At 36.5% G+C, this 22,743-nt stretch overlaps 3 protein-coding genes across 5 annotated transcripts; all 3 read left to right on the top strand.

Moving 5' to 3' along the window:
- Nucleotides 1-2,099: 2,099 nt before the first annotated feature.
- On the top strand, nucleotides 2,100-6,722 carry LOC135644712 (exonuclease DPD1, chloroplastic/mitochondrial-like). 2 transcript variants are annotated; one of them, XM_065162568.1, is made up of 4 exons: nucleotides 2,100-2,353; nucleotides 3,307-3,928; nucleotides 4,834-5,033; nucleotides 6,337-6,722. In XM_065162568.1, exons 2-4 carry the CDS (start codon nucleotides 3,384-3,386, stop codon nucleotides 6,558-6,560), a joined length of 969 nt encoding a protein of 322 aa, XP_065018640.1. In that variant the 5' UTR covers nucleotides 2,100-2,353; nucleotides 3,307-3,383; the 3' UTR covers nucleotides 6,561-6,722. The 2 variants fall into 2 exon arrangements, with proteins under 2 accessions (XP_065018640.1, XP_065018639.1); XM_065162567.1 differs by having other exon boundaries at nucleotides 4,828-5,033.
- A 1,093-nt stretch (nucleotides 6,723-7,815) lies between these two features.
- LOC135645304 (calmodulin-binding protein 60 B-like) lies at nucleotides 7,816-13,883 on the top strand. Its single transcript, XM_065163571.1, has 8 exons — nucleotides 7,816-8,386; nucleotides 8,451-8,526; nucleotides 8,820-8,872; nucleotides 9,482-9,972; nucleotides 10,962-11,122; nucleotides 11,200-11,400; nucleotides 12,970-13,147; nucleotides 13,235-13,883. The coding sequence occupies exons 1-8, from the start codon at nucleotides 8,295-8,297 to the stop codon at nucleotides 13,726-13,728; spliced, it is 1,746 nt and encodes a 581-aa protein (XP_065019643.1). The 5' UTR covers nucleotides 7,816-8,294; the 3' UTR covers nucleotides 13,729-13,883.
- Nucleotides 13,884-15,135: 1,252 nt separating this feature from the next.
- Nucleotides 15,136-22,464, top strand: LOC103995310 (uncharacterized). Of its 2 annotated transcripts, XM_009415873.3 has the most exons (9): nucleotides 15,136-15,418; nucleotides 16,825-16,955; nucleotides 17,057-17,142; nucleotides 17,335-17,429; nucleotides 19,027-19,123; nucleotides 20,308-20,422; nucleotides 20,861-21,015; nucleotides 21,111-21,236; nucleotides 21,884-22,464. In XM_009415873.3, the coding sequence occupies exons 1-9, from the start codon at nucleotides 15,237-15,239 to the stop codon at nucleotides 22,082-22,084; spliced, it is 1,188 nt and encodes a 395-aa protein (XP_009414148.1). In that variant the 5' UTR covers nucleotides 15,136-15,236; the 3' UTR covers nucleotides 22,085-22,464. The 2 variants fall into 2 exon arrangements, with proteins under 2 accessions (XP_009414148.1, XP_065020033.1); XM_065163961.1 differs by lacking the exons at nucleotides 17,335-17,429; nucleotides 19,027-19,123.
- Nucleotides 22,465-22,743: the final 279 nt, after the last annotated feature.

Here is a 22,743-nt window from a genome sequence, read left to right as displayed (position 1 = left end):
AGGTCGAAACTTGACCCCTCCTCATTATTGAGGTGGGAAGGACAGACACCCAATCTATCATTGCTAACCTCCACACCTGAAGGAGAGATGGGTTTACATCGACAATGATTGATCTACTATCGAGGAGGGCCTATCAGCGAGGAATGACCATTTGTTAAGGGACAAAGGTTATCGATTCAAGGCATAGGTTAGGCAACTCCGATCCCCTTCGGCGTTTGTCCAATATATGAAATCGAAGAACCAATCATGCGAGGGAGGCAAATGATAGGGTTATTCGACACGTATCATTAACCAATTGTCATTTGACACAACCTTTGCATGATATCCAAGTTAGAAGAAGAGAATAAAGACCACCGCTCATCTATTTGCCCACGTAAACAAGGGTCCAAAGCAGGCAATTGTTGGTTGTCTCCTCTATCTCCCACATGGAGAAAATGCCAATGAGAGGTTGTTGGAGGCAATTAAGGGTGCATCTACACAAAATATTTCACAAAATATTTTACCCTTTGACAATCATGTATAAAGCTCATCTTGAACATAATGAAAGGGGATCATTTTTTGATCACTTACGTACACACTCGTATGCTTAAAGTTATTAAGTTGGGTGTCAGAGAGACTGAGTTAGGAAACATCTCTCAACCTTGGTCTTTGTATAGGTGGCACCTCATATACTTTATGTTTCTATCATGGAGGCACCTTGGGCTAACAAGAACATCAATAACATCTTCTCATAACAGAAAGATAAAAATAAAAATAAAAAGATAATTATTTGACACACTCTATCTCAAGTAGCAAAATGCTACTAAGAAGGTTTTGTACTTTGGTCCTCATATAAGAAAAGCTCAATTTACTCATTCGATGGATTATAATATTATAATATATTTTTATAAGTTCAAGATAAAAAAATATAATTATATTAGATCAAATATATAATTTTTTTTCTTTAAGAATACAATATTTATGACTTGATTTGAAGAATATTTTTTGATAATATTTTTGATCGATAGACATTCATTCTTGTAAAATTAAATATTCGTAAGATTTTCAATCAAGATTTATAATATTCAATCAATATCAAATTTATTTTATTTTATTTTTCTATACCTTAAATAGATATTTATATCTGACAATTTATTATGAAAGATTCCTAAACTAATCAAATTTATTTAAATAAAAAGTTAAATTAAATTACATATTTCATTAGCAAAAGTTTACGATCTAAAAATTAAAGCAAATAAGTTGTAACCTAAACAAAATAAGATCACCAAGGCTAGAAACTAAGGCATCTGCGAGATGTTTAATATGGACCCGACAAAAGCAACGATCATCATTGAAACTAAGGCATATGCGAGATGTTTAATATGGACCCGATAAAAGCAACGATCATCATTGTGTTTGAAGCATTGTGAAGCGATAACACTATATAGACTCAAGTCAACCATATTACTTGAAAATTTTACATCATATAACTATTGATGAAAGCACTTATATGTGAAAGACTATATTTTCTTTTTGAACGAGATTTTTACTCATAACCTCTTTGTTATTATTTATAATTTTTTTTAAATATCTCTCTAAACGTAAATTTCATCTTATTTTTAGTCCTATTTTTCGATATAATCGATAATGATCTGAGTGAGTGCGTTTAAGGGGGATGGCCCCTATAAAGGTTGTTAACAGAAGCGACAATAACTGTTCGAATGGTTGTTGAAGCTTGATTACCTTAATGCCTCTATGATGTTAGAGGCTTCTTTGAGAAGGCAAGAGAGCTATTTATATGGACAACGTAGGGGACATTAAGCGAGCATTGGAGGCATCAACATCAAGTGGAGAGGCGTAGAAGAGCGAAATAAGGTATTGCGGTGAAAAATAGAAAAAAAAAAGAGTAAGATATGTAATATTGGAGTTATAAATAAAAAATATTATTTTAATTTTTTTAAGGAAATTATTAATAGTAAATTATTGTCAATAATAAAAACAGATTGAATTTTAACGAGTTTTACAAATACTAATTAAATTAGAAAAACAGACTTAATTCGAAGCTTCTTTTACAAATCCCAATTAAATTTCAACCAATAGGAGGAAAAAAAAGGCAACACGGGATCTCCCCGCTTAAATCGCTTCCGAGACCGTGTCTTCTGACCGGAGGCACGTGCCGTGTTGAGTGGTTCTTGCCCCTTGATCCGGAGAACACCACCGAGCTCACGCTTCTCCCACCCCCAAGTCTACGGCCGTTTCCTCTCCCCACAAGCCAAGCAAGCTTTTCTATAACCACCACTTGCCCCACGCCGTGATCGTTCTCTATACCTTCCTTCCTCGGCCGTCCACCCTCTGTCGCGTGCTACTTTTCCTGGTACTTCTTCTTGTCTTAGATCCGCTCTTGTATGTATGATTTCTCTTGTTCTTCGAGTGGGTTTGTGGGCAGTCTCTGCTGGGATCTCTCATTCTGGAATTTTGTCGAGCATATGGCTTGTGGTCACGATTTTTGTGGTTTGTTGATTGATTGTCCGTGTCGACTGTTTTATATGTTTCATATGCAGTGTAAGGACATTGTAGCAATTTCAGAGATGCTCTTTTGTGGTTTTATGTATCCTGTGCGATTGTTCTCTTTCAGGCATTTCATCAAGCATGGAGTAGCATATGGAAAATTGGCATATATAAGTTCTTTTTTTTGTTTGACGGTTGTTATTAGCATTTATTGTGATACTTTGCAGGAATCTTTTATTATTGTATTTAACACAATAAATCGCTTTCTGGATGTTCATGGAAATTCTGCGGTATCATTTAACTGTTCATCAAGGAATGTTTTCTTGTAGTGATGCAGGAATAACATAACTAGCGGTCATATCTGTGTTATCGACTATTTTATTATAATCTTTGTATTATAGTTCATTCATTATGCGGGAAGATATTGGGTTACTGTTGCGTTACAATTTATTATTTTTTCATGGTAGTATTAATGCATTAATGTTTATGATTTAAATGAGACGTTTTTCCAGAATGCCTTTTAAGTATCTGATATTCTGATGAATTTTGGAATCAAGGGCATAGTACATCTTTGGTCAATAACTGTTACAGAGTTTGCATAGACGTGAAGCAAGATTTCTGTGTTGGTCAAATTTGGCAGTCTGGAAAACCTTTTTATGGTGGAAAATCGATCAAAATACTATACATGTCTTAAGGCCTTTGCCCGAATAAATCTTAGTTTGATTTGATCTCCTTACATTTGCATTTAGGATTAAAACATGCTAAGTTGATGCAGATTCTGGGAATTTTAGCAGTACACTGATGCACTTTTGTTTGCAGAACTCCAGATGTTGGTGATTTTCATATGAGTTTTGATGCTGGGAGATCCTTGATGCCAAATCCACTCTCTTTAAAGAATGTCCTTAGCTTCTATCTGGTCAGCAAATTTATATCAATTGTGGAACAGTCTCGGAAGCAATTCAACTTTCACATTTCTCAGATTTAGTACGACATTGGTTCCTGAGAAACCTTATAACACTAGGCGACGTCAACTGCAACAGTTAAGACGCCTGGTACAAGTGTTGAGATGGGAGCCACGGAGTTTTATTACATCATGTAGCCATCCTGAGTGGAAGGTTGACAAAGTAACGGTCAGATCATCAACAAATAAAGATATCAATCAGCCAGAACTTAACAAACTTAAAGCTGTTCAGTGTTACCATATCCAAGAAAATATTTCTATCAGGAAAGCCTTTGACCGGCCTGCAACTATTCTTGTTTTTGATATTGAAACCACTGGGTTCAGTCGTCAAAATGAAAGGATTATTGAGTTTGCACTTCGTGATCTTATTGGTGGCAAGAACAGTACATTCCAAACCCTTATAAATCCTGAAAAAGATGTATTAAATGCGTATATTCATGGAATTCGCACTTATATGGTCAACAAGCCTGATGTCCCAACGTATGCTTGTCTATTCTTGAAGGCTCTAGATTTGCTTATCTGCTTGTTATTATCTCTGTTGGAGTAAACAATTCAATTTATGGTTGTTGCCAAAAAAATGAACCATTGGTAAATTATTGTGGTGCTATTAAATTTTCTATCTCAACAGCAGAGTTTGACATAATAATTTTCAATTAATTGCTTCCGATATTCTAAATCATTTTTTAATGTAAATGCTTGAACAAAGTAAATTTATTGTCTCATTTATATTCATGCACATAGAGTTGGGCATGCATGTATACACGTACACACAAGTAAGAGGCACACAAACACAATAGACTGTTCTGAATTTGCATTTTTAGCATATTCATGGTTGCAACTGATGTGCATTGCTAACCATTTCAATTTTGGAAATGCTTCAACTGTGTATATAATGTAGTATGTAAAGATGGTTCATTATTCATTTCCAAATATCCATAATGTAGAGGACATTGTTCTTTCCATCAGATTTCACATACGTGGTATCAGGTGACATTTCCATTTCATTGAACATTTGATCTCCTTATTGATGGTATCATGCATACATAAAAAGCATGGTATCTTGAAATAGAAGTATGAAGTTAATGCTACGAGGCTGCGAGTCAGCAGTGTGACAACATGTCAAACAAGGAAATTTTGATGGAACCAGAAGATTGTCATCTTTCCTAGGGTACTGCAATTAGTTTGAGAAAGATCATTCTCATTCTTGCTTTTCTGAACAAGGATTGGCTTGTAAGGTCCAGCATGTGCATGCTTTTGTTGAAATGTTTATTTTATGTGTAACATTTTCTAAAATTGAACTTTCCTGTTGCTGGTTCCATGAAAAAGTTTCGATAACTATGCTCTATTTCCTCTATCTTACTTTCATTATTTTAGCATAGGTTTAGGGAGCTAGTTCCTATCCTACTGCAATACGTTCGGAGCCGCCAAGTGGACGGAAGACCAGTAATATGGGTTGCTCACAATGGACGTCGGTTTGATGTACCTTTCATGATCAAAGAATTCCAGCGTTGCTCCGTGGAGATTCCTCCAGACTGGATGTTTGTTGACACTCTTCCACTTGCACGCCAGCTGGTGAAAGCAGATGGTAGGTCACCGATTCATTTGTCCTATTTCTTGTATCACAAATTTCTTTCCTAAATTACAAATTACTGATTCATTAGTCCTATCTGTTGATTGTATCTGATACCAGTGTTGATGACATTGACCAGAATAAAAGGGCATTTCATTAGAAATAATAGGTTCTCATCTATTTGATAACTCCAAGAATCAATAGATTCTAGAATATTTTGTGTGGCTAGCTATTACTTTGATCATGATTAGAATACTTAGTTAGCTTGTGTTAATTTGGTAATGAGATGTCACAGTGTAATAGTCCTAATGTCTCTTAATTGATTAGGTCATTGTCAGTTCTTCAAAAGTGGCAGTACTGGACACAATATGGTAATTCAGGTTGCAAGCCACATTTCTTGATTAGCCAATATCATGCAAAACTGTAAAATCTAGAAAGTCGGTATTACGAAATTTGAGGTTTTTGTTGTATTAACTTAAGTTTGATTCTCGTTGGTGTTGGTTTATAACAATTTTGGTATATCCTGAAAATATATATCACATTTTTTTGTAATCCCTATAAAATTGTTTGTTCTACCTCTGCAGTAAAAAAATTGAATTTCAGAAATAACTTCAAGGTAAGTTAACTAGATCATGATACTGTTTTTCACCCCACTTCCTCTAGTGGATGTGCTCTTATTGTCTAGTGTGATTTACAAAGTCTTGCTAGGTTAAACTCACTCAGGACGCAGACTTGGGGGTGTTGTAACTTGACTCAACACAGAAAAAACTTGACATGAATGCAACACAAAATTAGCAGGATTGGGTGGGTTTGGATCATAAATAGGTTGACACGATTGACCCAACTACTAGAAGACTATAGGAACTGACACCAGTGACTTGAATCGACACTGTTAACTGTGTTGAATGTGCCATTTTTGGATTAGCATATCAATCTCAACATTTTTTTCTTGTAAAGGGGTAGGTCCAATTTGTCGAAAATGGGTCAATCATGCTGTTCTTTGTGTGATTGATGAGATTGAGTTTGATTTTGAACTTTTGGCATGATTCCTAGGTCACATAGGTCTGGTATAAGTCTCTCAACCTGACACTAGGATGCATGTGACCTATTGACAACACCCTAGATCAGACTGTGCCGTGCTGGAAGTAGTTTAGGATTAGATAAAAATAAAATATACTATTATCGAGTTTTTACAGGGCAAAGACATTACAGTCTTGTTGTTTTTATTTATTATTTATGAGAATAAAAAAACCCAAATACCCATCCAAGTTTAATTATACTTTTTAAACTATTTTTGTTTATTTATTCTACTTTGCAGGATCAAAGCTTCCTTCCTTTTCGTTGAAGGCACTTCGTGAGCACTATGAAATTCCTTTAGACGGACCAGCACACAGAGCAATGCAGGATGTAACGACACTATGCTATGTACTCCAGAGAATTACTTTTGATCTGAAACTGTCTGTTCCTGAGCTCATGAATGGAGCTTTCCGGGCTTCTGACATCATTAAAATTCTTCCTGAGAAACAAGATGGAGCTGTCTAACTCGAAATAATAGAAACAGTCATTTGCTTTACTTAACGATATAACATTCGAAGTGTTACTGTATCAGTCATCATTGTGTAAGGATAGTTTCTGATTGTTTATCGTGTGACCACTATGGAAATTAGTTATATTTTCACAAGTTACACTTGGAATGTGTTAGAACTCTTTGTGTTACTTGCAGAAATGGGAATTCTTGTTGTCTGATGAAAAATGTTCTCGAGTAACATGATTTGTCTGTTCTAATTTCTTCAAAGTGTTTTCTCTTCCAATAGTACTGATAAAATTGAGAGTGAGCTAATTTTAGTTTTCTATTTGATGTCATCTTAAATTTTGATCAATGTCATTACATCTAAAGGCTTAAGTCAGTATATGAGATAAGATCTATATACTTTTATATTCTTAACACTCCCTAAACTGAATATATTTATTTTATATTAATCTAATTAAAAGTATAATTGGCATTGCTTATATTTTAGATCCATTTTTGCAATTAATATGGTCACATGGCTTTGGATTTAGTTGTGGGTGTGGGAGTTAGAATACTGGCTACGATGTTTATGGTATAAGGATCAATAATTTAGTATAAATATACGACATCCAAAACCTAAAATCTTGCATATATCCATTGGTGGTTGAGCTTGATTGACCTTTAAACTTTATTTTACATTAAATTATCTAATAATTTATATGACATTAAAAATATTATCATATTATACTAATAATTTTATATAGTTCTCTAACTTCAACAACATAATATTTTTTCATACAGATCTTGACAATAATGGTGCATATGAAATACCTTTAGTATATGAAGGGATATATGTGATGCATTAAAATTTATAATGCTAAATTTGTTAATTTTCGATTATGCAAATATATATATATATATTATATTTATGCGTGTAAAACAATAACGTGATTTCAATGGAAGCATTGGCTTGGCCGTTGTTAATGCCAAACGGATAAATACTATTTCCACCACGTACCCAAACGCCCACTCTTGTTCTGGCCGGGGAGCTGACATTAACCCTGGTGGGTCTATGCGGGACCCATGAATAGACCATTTCCATGTCTCGGGTGAGCTAGTGGGTAAGTGCAAAATTTTTCAAAATAGGGTCCAGTCACTAAAAGAATGTCCAAGGCGACATCGAAAGCGGGGGAAAAGGTGCGGAATAAAGCGCGCAAACCACCGGCGCTTTCCCCGAGCTTTTGCTCATTCGCTGCCCGCTTTTACCTCGTCGACCGGCATCTAGGTTTCCGAATCGATTCCCCCATGTGGGATCCACCCCCCTATCGCTTCGAGGTATTCGATCGATCGCGACGGGCCCCTCACGTTCCCCGACCTCGATCGGCGCGCTCCGCCATCTTCCTCGCCCCTTCTCCGAATCTTCGCCGTTTTGGGTACCGTCCAGGGTAGATTCTGCTCCAAAACAGCACCCGTCGATGTCGTTTCTGCGGTCGGTATTCCGCAAAACCCTGAACCCGCGACCTGAGTTTGGATTGTTCGGGCCAATTTCGCGACTGGAAGAATATTGGAATCGTGGTCCCTTTTTAATGGGACTTAATCGATCTCTTTTCCCCACGGACGGGTGTGTCCTTTACGGTTTGGGAAGTTTCGGCGTGTCTTCGCCCCTAAAGTAGTCTTTTTTGCGCTTTCATATATGTCAGTGATTCCAACATCGTGCTACATTGACGCTGTTAAGTGTTCTGCTGATATCACCCCTTAGTTTCCTCATGATGGGTCTGAAGAGGGGTGTGGGAGGGGAAGGGGTAGACGATGGGGTGCCGTTGGTTCCCGAAACAAAGCGACAGCGAACCTCGATCGAGTGAGTAGATTGTCTTATAATTATTGGCTGATTCTTTGTTTTATTTGTGGTTTCTTCAATGCAGTTCTATGAGAGTAGTGATGGCGACGCAATATATACTGCAGCATTTGCCAAAGATAGAACCTTTTCTTCGAAGTGTGGTAAGATTAGGTTGATTGTCATTTTTCTTATGAAATTCGTACTCTCTGGTTATTCAAGTCTGTTAATTACCTTGCAGTTTTTATGTTATATGTGCATAATTGTGGGCTAATTCTCTATACGAATGGGCATCCTTTTCTAATAGCCCGTTCTTTTGGTGATTTTCTGGCACATAATACCTTTATCTCGGAAGTTGCATGAATCTGAGAGATATTGCATTTTTAATGAAGCTAAAATCATCCATATCAACTTTCAGAGGTGACTTCTTATTTAGTGCTCTTTTTTTTCCTGCAAGGTGCAAGAAGAGGTGCAAAATGCTATATGGCGTGATATGCACTTACCTCCCAGGTAGGGTTTTGGGTTAACCATGATGCTTAATTAAGTGTATTCGCCATGTCAGACGTGGTAATATTCCTATTAGAGCATGAGAATTTTTGCTATTATCTAGTTGACATGGTATGCTTTGATTCTTAATACATTTGGCTAGAACTTTCAAATTTTCTTGTTATATCTAAATTTAATTTCCTGAATCCTGAGTCAATAGAACTTGTGAAAGCCAAGATGGTACTCTTGACAATGACATTTGTTAATTATGATTTTATTTTTTTTTTCATTGATTTTTGTTACACTTGCCTTTGATGACTATAGTTTTCTGTTTTACTTCTTATCTACAATTATTCCAACTCTCATGGTCCCCTCAATTGATATGCTAGCTGCTTCATTCAAACTATTGAAAATGTACTAACATTTATTTTCATTTTGAAGTATAAACGTATCATACGTTGATAGTCATGAATCATGTATCTGTGTTCTTATTCCTGCATAATCTACCCAAGTAAGACAAAGCATGCATTAACTTGATGAGTGATTAAATTAGCTGGTAGTGAAATGTCCTATATATTTTTTTTGCTATTATGTAATCGTGTGTTCTTTTCTTTTATATTTTGCATGTTATAGAGTTCCCCTTAACAAGATTCAGACAGCTGTGAGCAATCGATACCGTCTACAGTTTCGGAACAGCTTGCCTAGAACACTGTTTACGAGCAGCAAGATAGAAGCTGAGGGCCAAAAGCCTGTTGAGATTGTTATAGTTGATTCTGACTCAAGAGAGATTATCACATGTGGTCCTCTTTCTTCAATCAAGGTTGAAATTCTTGTCCTTGATGGTGATTTTGGTATCGATGGGCAAGAAGAATGGACTGAAAAGGAGTTTGGTGATAGCATAGTACGGGAAAGAGAGGGCAAAAGGCCTCTGCTGTCTGGTGAACTGATGATCACACTGATCAAAGGGGTTGGTTGTCTTGGAGATGCCAACTTTACTGATAACTCCAGTTGGACAAGAAGTCGAAGGTTCAGACTTGGTGCAAGGGTTTCTCAAAGCAGATGCATCGATAGAGTTCAGGAGGCAGTAAGTGGAGCTTTTCTGGTGAAGGATCATCGTGGAGAATGTAAGTTTATCTAAATTTTACATGCTATGACTTTGCAGATTAGATGTGTTATCAACTTTATTGATAATCATGATATATAATATTCTGGACATCATGTGCAAGGATCCTCAAGGATTTGTTATATTTCCTTGGGAACTGAACACTGGCAACAGAACAGAACTAGTGCACCATTTCAAGTTAAGATGTCCTGTGTTATAATAGAAATCTATTAATTTGATAGCCCTGATGTCTTTGGAAAATCTATCAACTTCAATGGGAACATCCAACTGAACACATTATCTTTGATGCATGACAAAACTAAGGTTACTAGTTTAAAGAAATATTTGTGAACTTAACTAAAGAAACTACCATGGGATTTTTTTTTTACTTAAATATTCTTTTTTTGCCTTTTTTAGATATTAGTAGCTTGCTGGCACAGGGTTTTTTAAATTAGGCTCGTATGTGTAACCTGGAAATAATTTTTTTCTTCGCTCAACCAGCTGTTGTTTCATAGTCCTTGTTTGCCTTTTATTTATTTGTGAAAATACTTGCAATTTCTATGAACAATGTGAACAGAGTATCACTACTCTGTGTAAACAGGAAGAACAGAGCATTCAAGACATGATATTAAACAGCTTACTGGAGATCTAGAGGTCACTACTGATCATTGTAGGAATCAAGGACCAACCTGATAAAAAAATTGCCATTTGCCTGTATCCTGAATTTATGTAATGTCAGTTAGTGAAGACACTATGGTGCCATTATTAGAATCATAACTTATTTTGTATCTCTTTGCTCTGATGATATGTTGATCTTTTAAATATTAACCAATCTATTGTATTAAAAACAACAACAAGCCAATCTATTTGATTGGTATGTATTATTCGCCTTCTCATTGAAGTCCATTGTTTAATGCAAAGATAAGTCATAAATTACATTTGGTCTACTCCATTACTTTTAATCTTGAAGCTGTTTACTCATAAATTACATTTAATATGTTTTGATTTCAGTGTATAAAAAGCATCATCCTCCATCATTGAATGATGATGTATGGCGATTAGAAAAGATAGGTAAAGATGGTGTTTTTCATAAAAGGCTTGCAGATAGTGGAATAATGACTGTTCAGGACTTCCTGAGGAATTTTATAATGGATCAGAATATGCTGCGCCATGTAAGAAAGTCAATTAGTTCCCCGATACTGAGTTATTTTTGAACTAGTAGATTCTCATTTCTCTTTCTAACCTGTAGATACTTGGTAGTGGGATGTCAAATAAGATGTGGGAGGCAACAGTTGAGCATGCTAAGAAATGTATTGTTCCAGCAGAGAAGTTATACTCTTACAACTTTAGTCAAGGAGTTGTGCTCCTGTTTAACTCTATATATGAGCTTCTTGGGACAATAATTCAAGAAAAATTTTACTACCTGGATGAACTTCCTGCAACACAAAAGGTTTGTATTTCATTCTATGAGATTAAACAAAATTATTGTTAGTGATTCCTTTATTTTGTAATTAGTTACCTCATTTGTTATGTACTAAAGAGAATTGCCAAGAAGATAATTGTATATTTTTTACAAAAATGAAAAAGAACCTACGACACTTAAATATATATATGCTTGCAATATAGATTTTTAAAATATATGGTATAGAGAGATATTGGCTTGGTATTCCTTCTTTAAGTTAGTCATCACACTTGTTATGTACTGGAATAGGTTCACCGAGAAGATAGATTTATATCTTTTGAGAACGGACAAGAAGAACTAAGACATGGAAATTAATATACGTTCGCAAATTTAGATTAAAGAATATGGTTATAGATTGATGCTTGATATCCAATTGGTAGGAATGAGGCTTCAGTTCTAGAGAATCAAATTCTATTATGGAGTTCCTAAAATGGAAGTCCTAATTTGTTGAACATGATCTCAAATGTATAGGTATTTAGGAAACAATAATATCTTTTGATGATCTTTTGCATGTGCATCATGCCAAGACAAAATAGATGGTCATTGCTGTAGGTCATTTAGTGAAGGTCCAAACAACTCAGGCTCTCTGGATTGTATTAGAATCAGGAATCAACCGGAAACTGATTGGAAGTGCCCAAGTCTGATGTATTTTGAGATTCCTATAGCCTTGGAAATCTATTGGGGGCTATCATAGTTTTGATTGACCTATTTGTGGAATTTGTAGTTCTTGCCTTCTCGGTCTAATTTTTTATAGGTAGAAGAATTTGATGATTAGTTTACCAATGAAACATCCTGGTCCTTGGGTAATTTTGTGCTATTTTGGACATTGACGAATACATCAAACCCTAAACAAGTGATATTAGAATTCCCCGGTTTAATCTCATATTGGATGAGGAAGGACAATTAAGTTGGTTTATAAGAACTAGTAATAACAAGAATATTTTAGATAGGAGAAGCCTGCTAAATTAATCTTACAATGGAAAATGTGAATTTTCTCGAGAATTCATTGCAAATTAAGAATTCTTGCATTCATATAGAATATGGAAAAACTAAGATGATCCAGTAGGACCATCAGTGGATATGTGGTTACTCTACTAGCAGTGTAACAATCACTTATCACAAGCATTGATTTATTTGCTGAAGTCCTATGATGAAAAGGTCTAGCTGTGAAGCTGAATGCTTTGTATAAGTTATATAGCACATTATGGATGACAAGGAATGGTGTATAACAAAGGTGTTAAATGAAAGGTGCAAATCTTCTACAACCATAGTTTTGGAGGTTATCGACAACATTTGGTGCTTTTTGTTGCTGAAGGTGAACATAGCTTTTGTATTTGCTCTGGTTTCTAAATTATTCTGTAGGGAGAATAGAAAAGATGAGATCACGATAGTAGTCAACGGAAAGGACCAGTCCAGGATGGTCAGCATACACAGGCTTGTAGAGTTTCTCTACAGCTTGGATTGTAGAGGATTTCAAGCCATTATCTAACCACTAAAGTCATTTGCTGTGTGTGAATTTCCATATTCATACTAGACAATCGCATGTGGTTGTTGCAGGTGTTGATTGATAAATTAAAAGAAAATGCTTATAGGACTCCGGGTCTCATCATGGAGTTCATTCAACCAATGGTTGACAACCGTCAAAGGTTGCTATCACCTGCAACCAACACTTTTACTATCCCAGATATAGGCTGCTTGGATGAACACATTCCCTATATTCCCCTCACAAATCAAGGTAATTGTCATCCAAACTTCTAAATCAATTTGTGTTATGTTTTATACCTGTTGTGGGATTGTCTGTTCATACATATACTTTCGGCAGGCGATCCAGTTCTTGATATGGGTTTACTGCATCAACCCATTCAGGCAGGGATTGGCATCATAGATGATCTACCTGAAATGAAAGACATGTTGCCTGAGATGGGTTTTCGTCTGGCACAGAGATCTGATTCCTTCCAATTAAACACTAACACAGGATTCGATATGCCATCAAGCAATCCTGCAACTCTAGTAGATGACCACCCACTGATGAGTTTCAACGCTCAGGCTGACATGTGCTCCGGTCAATTCCCCATGCTCTGGGATCAACACAATGGCTTGGTTCATGTATCAGATAGCAGTACAAACAGAAGCTGCACCCCAAATGTGCCTGATGCTGGTGCCACGACTTCATCTAGCAAGTGGGTTAAGTTGAAAGCAGTATCAAAGTGGATGGCGCTTGCACGGCGCTCCGCGAGAAGAGTTGCCTACATGAATTCGGCTTACCCGACGGTATCATCGAGCATGTGTGCCGATACTTATGAAGGTTGCTGGTGAGAGGTGTCATCGCATAAGCAACAATGAAGATTTTTTGCACCTCAATGGCGACTAAGTAGGATTAGAGGATAATGATAACTTTATTGTACATCAACTACGAGAGGAGATATGTATGTTAATCTTTTCCTTAACCAGCAGTTTAAGTTGTGTATTCACAGTGATGGTGTGATTGTCTATGACATCTTTGTCAGCCCGACTCAGTTGTGGGTCGCGTGCGTAAGAGTCCAAAAATGCCCGAGAGGATGATTCGGGTGTTTGTTGAAGAGTCAACTTGTAGGAAGACCAGAGTTGGGTGGGGTGCTCGACTCGGTCCCTCCGACGCTTAAGTTAGGACTAGGGTGGAAAGTAGAATAATACATAAACAATAATTGACATTGGTAATAATAAATTGATGAATTTTATAACGGGTTGGGCTCGATGTAATATTATACGATAATAGCAAAATATTTTCTTCTATGTTCACAATTGTTCTTGTGCTTTGGTGGTTGTCATGTCATTTGGGTTTTGTCACTTGTGCCGACTGAGCAACCATGTGGTGAACTGCGATTAGGGGGTGAATTTTTCTCCTACATTTCTTCTTCAGAGATACACCTTAGGGTCTTCCTTAAGGCGATGAGGCGTGCTTAATGCTTGCTTGGCACATAGTGATTTAGTTTTCGAGTCTCCAATATCCAATAATCTTGATGTGTCGTGCTTTGACTTCTCTAACCCAAGAGTGTCTCGGGCATAAGGTCATGTGAGGGAGGTATCTTGTGTGTATTTTTATGCTTAGCCCACGAAGGCATTATGCACGTATTTTCATACTTAGTTCGAGAAAGACGTTTGGATGCATTTTTGTGCTTAGCCTAAGGCACCTCAAACACATTTTCATGCTTAGACTGAGGAAGGCATCTCATATGTATTTTCATGTATAGCTCGAGGAATGCATCTCGAACATATTTCTAAATTTAGTCTAAAAAAGATTCCATCTCGAACGTATTTCTAAATTTAGTCTAAAAAAGACTCCTTAGACACATTTTCATACTTAGCTCGAGGAAGTGTCTCGGACATATTGTTGTGCTTAGCTTAAAAAAGGTGTCTTGGGTATATTTTTATGCTGCTAAGTCTTGGACTTATTTTCTTGCTTAGCATGAGGAAAGTGTGTCAAACGTATTTTTTTGGTCAAACCTAAAATTAACTTAAGCGGATAGTCATTTGTCGGGAACATCTTGGATGAGTATGGTATTGATTGAGATTGAATTATGATAAATGTGAAAAAAATCTCGATTGACTTTAAATATGTATCAACATCGGATAATCGAATTCTAATTTAGCATATGCAAATTTTATTGATGTTGCGTGGTGTTTTAGCATGTTAAATAGAATGCTCCACAGCTTGTGATGTATATTAGTAACCATGCGTACGAATGCTTACGTATTCATCAACATAGAGTTAACCACAACGGATCGAGGGGATAAGGTGTCGTCGCCTCGAGAGACCTCCGACGAAGGAGAGCGCGCAACAGGAGATGGAACGGAAGCTTTCGAAAGCGTCGCGATCGCTGACCTCGTCGGCCATCCAAGAGCTCTCCCACCTCGCCCAGCGGTGCGGGGCCATCAACCTCGCCGAGGGTTTTCCCGATTTTCCCGCTCCTCCCCACATCAAGCGCGCCGCCGTCGCGGCCATCAACGCCGATCTCAATCAGTACAGGTCATGTCCTTTCCTAGGTCTCCTCTTCTTTCCCTGATTCCTTCCTTTGAATAGCTTCTGTTTGGGCTGCTATCTGCTGCCGTTGCCGAGATATCTACTTGGGTGGTCGAGTTCAAGTTTTAGTATGCCCATCTCCTTCTAGTGTGGGGTGGCGATGAATTCGGTGATCGGAATGTTGGTACTTGATGCCAAACAGTGATAAGTAGAATTTAGGGAATGCTTGGAATCAATCTATTGGAGCTCGTTTTGACGGTATCAAGAAATGATGACTATATGAAGTTAAATCGATTTTTTTTCTTCTGTTAGAGTAATCATGTGGAAAGTTAATCCATTACAACCTTGACAACGCTCCATTTGAATTGATATGTTTATGCTTTTGATGCAACAATTGAAGAAGCAATATTTGCTGAAATATCACCATTCCATTGTACAATTGTCATTTGGCTTATGGTTTACCAACTTACCATCACTTGCCAACTGTGATGATCAGTATGTTAGACTTTTCATGGAAGCCATTAGTTATCTTGCACTAACAACTTTTCTGCAACATATTGCAGGAAAGCATACCTGCAGGACTTGATATAGTTTGTTTGACACTTGATTGTGTAATCGGTTCCATTGCAAACAGTTTTAGAACTCCAATTCTTTGTCAATTTCTCAAATGAGTATGGACCTGAACTGAAATTGCGGTTGTGCTACAATTTTCTTTGGTAAAAGCTCAAGTTGTGACCATATATTTGGTTAACCTGGTTATGCTGTAGTTGGCCAAATGCATGTGCTCAATTCATACAATAATTCCCTACCATTGTTGGAAAGTACATATAAATGATTGATTTAACTCATTGTGATGCTTCAGGTATAACCTAAAATGCCACTGTAAAAGCCAACATTGAGCAATAAATATACATTGGAGCTTTAGGTACCTTGTACCTATCTCTCTTTGGATGGGATCTTAGTCCAACTAACTCTCAGACTTTCATATAGCCAGACTTTTTTTTTCCTGATCCCTCTGTCTCTATTATCATCAGTTGTACTCAGTCATGACACATACTTTTTATTCGCTGGCAAGTTCAAGTACTCTTTTGCAAATCCATGAATCAAATCTTTTTATTCTTTCACTTTGGAAAGAAACCAGACCAAACATCTTATTGATTATCTTTTAGAAGATCTAGAAAAAAATTATGAAATGTCACATTTTAGGCACATGCTTATGATTTGGTTTTTCTGTTGTATGAAAATAGAAGTAAACCTGATTGAGAAATTGTATTTGCACTGATTAGTTAAAATTGTCAGTCTCCAATACATTAAAATTCAGCTTCCAGCAAGATTTTGTCAGTGAGTTCTATCATTTAAAATGTTTAATTACCTGTAACTGATATCAAATATTTTTTTTTTTTTCCTTCAAGGCATGTTCAAGGCATTTGCGACCAGTTGGCAGTAATGATGAAACAAAATCATGGTCTTGATGTAAATGCTCTTACAGATTTTGTGATATGTTGTGGTCAGTCAGAGGCCTTTGCTGCAACCATATTGGCAAGTATGGATATTTCTATCTGTTTTTCAAGTCTTTAAAGAAAGAACCTTACCTGTGTTCTTGAGATTCTTAAGTGTATAATTATTGTTTATATTGTCTAGCAGCAATTGATCAGGGTGATGAGGTTCTGCTCTTTGATCCTGCTTACGAGACATATGAGTCATGCATAATTTTAGCTGGAGGTATCCCTGTAAGTTAAATTGTAATTTCAGTAATTTTGGAACTTGCGAAAAACAATTAACAACACTGCTTGTACATCAACGTTACTCTTCTGCACCTGTGATTTCATGACGAGGTATATCTTTTAAAGTTGTTTAAGCTGTTCTCAAGTCACTTGACGAGTCATTTGTCTACATTTTGGACCTTTAATCTATCACCAAAGGTCAATGTACCACTGGAGCCACCTCACTGGACACTAAATGTAGATAAATTTATGAAATCCTTTACCAGTCGAACAAAAGCTGTGGTTTTGAACAGGTCAGTACTATATTATCCAAATACTTATATAAGAGCACTTCCTTTGCATTTTGTTCAGTTTTGATAAAATTATAGATGACAAGGAATAAACTTTTAATACAATGCTGTCGAATCGATGTGAAGCATTAGTTCATTTTTTGTGCATTCTGGTTTATTTTAGTATCTTATTTCTGCACTCATAACATGAAATATTATTTTTTTGTACTTTGCATATTTCTATCCTTCATGTTTTAATTTCTATCATTAAACTGTTACCATTCAACCTAAAACATTTGAGATGTTTAGCTATGAAACATCATGTTGGATATGCTCAACTGCATTAGTTCCTCATATAAGTCTTACCTTTGACAAAACTGTGTATCTTGCATGTGCAATTTGATTCCAATCAATGATTTTGTTCATGATATTGCATGTTGTGCTGACTACACATATCAGCATGAAAGCTTCTAGAAAACTCTTAGATGTTATTTATGTTTTCATAGACTGTTGCTACATAACTTATAATTTAAGAATCTCTTTCTGACAAGATTCTCTTTGATGCTGTGAAGGGGTTCATCTTTGATGCTAAGAACATCTAGTGACATAAAAGTTATAATGATATTATTGTATATTATAAATTAGAAAGCAGCTAACATCGGGATAAAATAAAGAAAGGAAATTGTGATCTTCCTACATGAATGCATTCATGTGTAATTCATTGTCTTCTGTCACAATTCAGTGATAAGAATTACCTGTGCCAGTGATGGTCACTAGGTTGGATGAATTACCCGTGTCATGTTTCCTAGAAACTGTCCCCCATATTAATACATGTAACTTCTTGTTTTTCTCAATAGGTTGTACTAGCAATATTCGTCGTTTCGGGTACCGGACCCATCTCGGAGATTTGTTGGATCAATGCATACCAGTCTGTACCGATGTACCAACACATGGTACATCGGTAGGTACCGGTGTTTTGGAGAGAAAGGAAAAGAGGGAGAAGAGGAAGGGATGGTGGAGGAAGAAAGAGGGAAGAAGAGAAAGCGGTGGAGGAGGAAGAAGGAAGAGGAAGAGAAAGAGATGAAGAGACATACCTAAGAAGTGATTAGGACAAAGATCATGTGTGACGATGTGCAGCAAGGTCGTGGCAATGCGTGAGAAGCAGAGGCATCGATTGCGGTGAGAAGATGGAGGGGAGAAGTTACAGCATCAATCACGGCTGCGTGAGAAGCAGAGGTGGCACGGAAGTGGGATTTAGGGTTTCCCACTTTCCCTTTTATATGGTGGACCAGACTGGGGGTGGGTCCGCGTATCGGTTAGCGCTTGGACCGGTATGTGCTGCTCATTTTGCACTGGTCCGGGCGAAACGCAAGTCCTTTTGTAGTTCATCTTAGGTGTTTTTTCCAGTTGTTGGTGGATCACTTGCTTTTGAATGATGTTATCTATCCAAAGGTGTCTTATCTTGTCATCTAGTTCATTCTTAAAATAAATATGAAAAAATTTCATGTGTCCTATCAACTTTATACTTACCAATTCTTTTCAAAGTGCATAATATTAAATGCAGTGTTGTATTTTCTTAGAAAATTAGATTGTACCAAACAACTAATTAGAACTGGTACAGTCCACACAATCCAACTGGAAAGGTCTTCAGTAAGGAAGAGCTTGAAGCAATTGCTGCAGCTTGCTGCCAGATGGACTGTTTGGCTATTACAGATGAAGTATGTAATAAGATTTCTTGACTCTGTATTGGAACTGTCCCTTTCAAGCCAAAGATTATCTTTGTCATTGGGCTACACATCTGTGGTCTGCCTGCATTTTTGGTTATACAATTTTTTGCCATTGCAGAAATAAATAGCTCTTCACGTAACATAGTTGACTGTTAATTTTAAATGTGGACTCAGTTTCGGACAGAAACACATAAAAATCTTTCAGATAGTGGATTCTGAAAATTTTGGTATGGTATTTATCTATTTAAATTATATAAATAAACTTTTCATATATGTTGGATAACAAGAAATGACAAATTTGCTTGAGACAGTTCTTGACTAATTGTTCCCTCATCTGCATATCCTAGTTACGTTACTACCTGTAAGCATACATAATGAAAAAGCATAAATAGTTGTAGTCTTGCTAAGTCTTAACCATAAACCAAATTAGGATCAAATAAGACCCAGCTGATATATCGAGTTTGGTGTGTGGATGTTGCCTTTTTTATCATCCAATTGATGCATAAATTAAATTAGCCACTGGAAGTCTATGATTTGGTGATGAACGTGGGAACTCTAGATTCTAAATTTGTTAATTATTTTTGACCTTGCTTGGCAGATATGAGGCATTAATGTGAAATCTCCTTGGTAAATTTTCAATTTATAGAGGTGTTTCCCTATGTATAGCTTTTTCTTTTTGGTTTTTTATCTCCATGTCTGACATTTATCATTATCTGAATCGAAGTATTGGATTATCTAATTATCCAATAGGAAATACGAGAAACAATAGGTCTATGAATGATATTTCCATCTTGCTTGGTCCTTCAATTTCATATATGGTATCTTGATAAAAAATATTTATAGAAGTACTGAATTATGAGAGGGACAAAAAAATAAAGAACCAACCCTGATGTCATAAGATGACAGTGGACCTAATTTAGTCAGTAACAAGAACAACTAGCCCAAAATCTTAATAAAAATTGCATGAGTATCCAAATAAGTGATCAGATTTATCTGAGAATTCAAGTATCACATTGTATGGATAATAATTTGATAATCTATCACTTCTTTAATTGTGTTGTCTTACACAGCTTCAAGTATCATCAGTCACTACCAACAGTGTTGTAGGATAAAACTTTAGCCTGTAAGTCAACTTGTTTTATCATAATAATCTTTGTTTTTAACTTTTATTTCAGGTGTACGAATATATAACTTTTGATTTGCAAAAGCACATATCCCTTGCTTCCCTTCCCAAAATGCAAGAAAGGACAATCATCACATCATCCTTGTCCAAAACTTTTAGCGTAACAGGTGAGCAGCAGAGGCCACAATCTGATTGCAATGTTGCAAATGCTCTGGGTGTCCTGTTCACTGTCATGTATGCTTATGCTGGCAGCTGAATATGGAAATTTGGTAGCTTGCTTTTGTGAGTTATCTTCCTTAATTTACATTTTCAAAAGAAAAACTATTTGTGAATCAGCAGCTATGATGAATTATTGGCAACAAATTATTTGCAAAGTAGAGCCTTAAGATGCAAGCCAATTGATGACAGCTAACTTTATTTATTTTATAAATCCTCCAAATTGTTCTTTTGTTCAATTCTTGTTATGTTCTAGTCCAAATTCCAACTAGATTTGTCTTTTGTATCTTTGATATCCCAAAAAGGCCCTACTCTAGAGGGCTATTTTGCAAGTTACATCATAAACTATTCAGGCCAATCTTTCGGGTATTATGATTGAGAGCTAACAGGTTGGAGGATTGGCTGGGCTTGTGCACCGACCACCGTTGCATCAGCGATAAAAAATATCCATGTCCGCATCACAGATTCAGCTCCTTCACCTTTCCAGGAAGCAGCCTTGGCAGCCCTGCAGAGTCCACCAGGATATTTTAAGTCTCTGAAAGCAGTGAGCAACTGATCTTACTTTTTCTTCTTTTTATGTGGTTGAAATGAGACTACCTTCAGGAAGGCCTTCAATATTTTTGTTGCATAACACTCAAGGAATATGAGGCGAGAAGAGATTTTGTAATCCAGATGTTATCTGATGTTGGCTTTCAAATAAGCTTCAAACCTCAAGGATCAGTTTTTGTGTTTGCAGAGCTACCAAAGAATTGGCTAGTTTCCGATGTAGGTGACATTGCTTTCTAACTTGTAAGGTCTTAACAATTTTTGGTCATTCTTCCTGTAGAATTATATAACGCAAATTTCCATCTCTGTGCAGCTAAATTCTCTAAATGTGAATTCTGAATGTCAATCTACTTGTTTATATAGCCTGTACGGTGTAGCAGCCAGAAGTCTTTTTCATGCTATTTTGGACGCACCAGAGAGCATTCACATGTTTGCAGACGCAAAACTAGCTTTGTTAGTTGTGTTCTTAGATTACATCCGACCATATCCATAAGACAAAGTTGCTAGCAATCTGACACATAAACTTGAATATTAGATAATACCCAACATAAATATGATATCTCATATCATCGAGATCAACATTTTCACCCTAGGTTTTCCAGTCTGAGGGTTTGTTATATCTGCAGCATAGTAGAGAACTTGAATGTTCTCCATGGTGATCTTAACATTCCTATGAGAGAACACATGTACTTATCAATATTACAAAAACAGAGCTTGCATATGATTCAGTTTTGTCAAGAAAATATTGATCCAGCTCTTGACAGCAGCTTATCTGACATATATTTTCACATTCCAACAAATAATTTTGTATAAATTGCATATATATTCCTGCTGACAAATGTTTGCTTAATGTCTATGTTTTGTAGATCGAATTTGTCAAGGTACTAATTGAGAAAGCAGGAGTGGCAGCTGTTCCTGGATGTGGATTCTTTCATGGAGACATTGATGATCAGAACCTGCGAACAAGATATGTTAGGTTCGCTTTCTGTAAGGGCAGTGATACTCTGAATGCTGCTGCTCGGAAGCTGCAAGATATTGTAGGGAGCACTGGACACTTGCAGCTATGACTAAAGGTAGTTCCTGCTGATTCCAACTAGCTAGTCGGCCTTTCTTGGAAGAGTTATTTACCACATTTCATGGCTGGCTAAATTGCATCCATTGGCCAAACCAAGATCACGGGTCCTTACCAGACTGTTGCCATCTATCAGTTGGAATTAGATCACTATTTCCCACTTTTTCTTTCCGAGTGCTAATGCCAACTTCAAATGCACTCTAGATGATGAAAGGAATATAGCTATTAAAATTTTAGGTAGAACTGTGGATTCTGTTTATGTTTTCTCAAGCAGTTTTTTGTGTGAAATCCATTGTTGACTATGATTTCTTTAGAAGATACTGGTGACTACCAACTTCACAATATGAAATGAATTAGGTAGCCAGTCTTTCTCTACTGCTCCATCTTTTTCTCTGGTCATGGGTATTTAACTACTAGTGCCTACTAGTGCCGGCAATATTCCTTTGTGATAAAAGCATGTTGAGCAATTATGTGTCTATGTGGATTTGGAAAGGGTTATAAAGTAGCAAGTGATGTTAAAATATTTAGTCATTTATTACATGATATACCTTCAATAACGTACCGTATCGGTGTTTCGAGGTTGGTTCGGTACGGTACGGTATCGGCGTACCGAACGGTACATCAGGACTTACCAAACAATTTCCTTTTACTGTA

Source organism: Musa acuminata, chromosome BXJ3-8 (assembly GCF_036884655.1).
Source record: "Musa acuminata AAA Group cultivar baxijiao chromosome BXJ3-8, Cavendish_Baxijiao_AAA, whole genome shotgun sequence".
NCBI lineage: Eukaryota > Viridiplantae > Streptophyta > Magnoliopsida > Zingiberales > Musaceae > Musa > Musa acuminata.
This window is presented reverse-complemented; position numbering and strand designations above follow the sequence as displayed.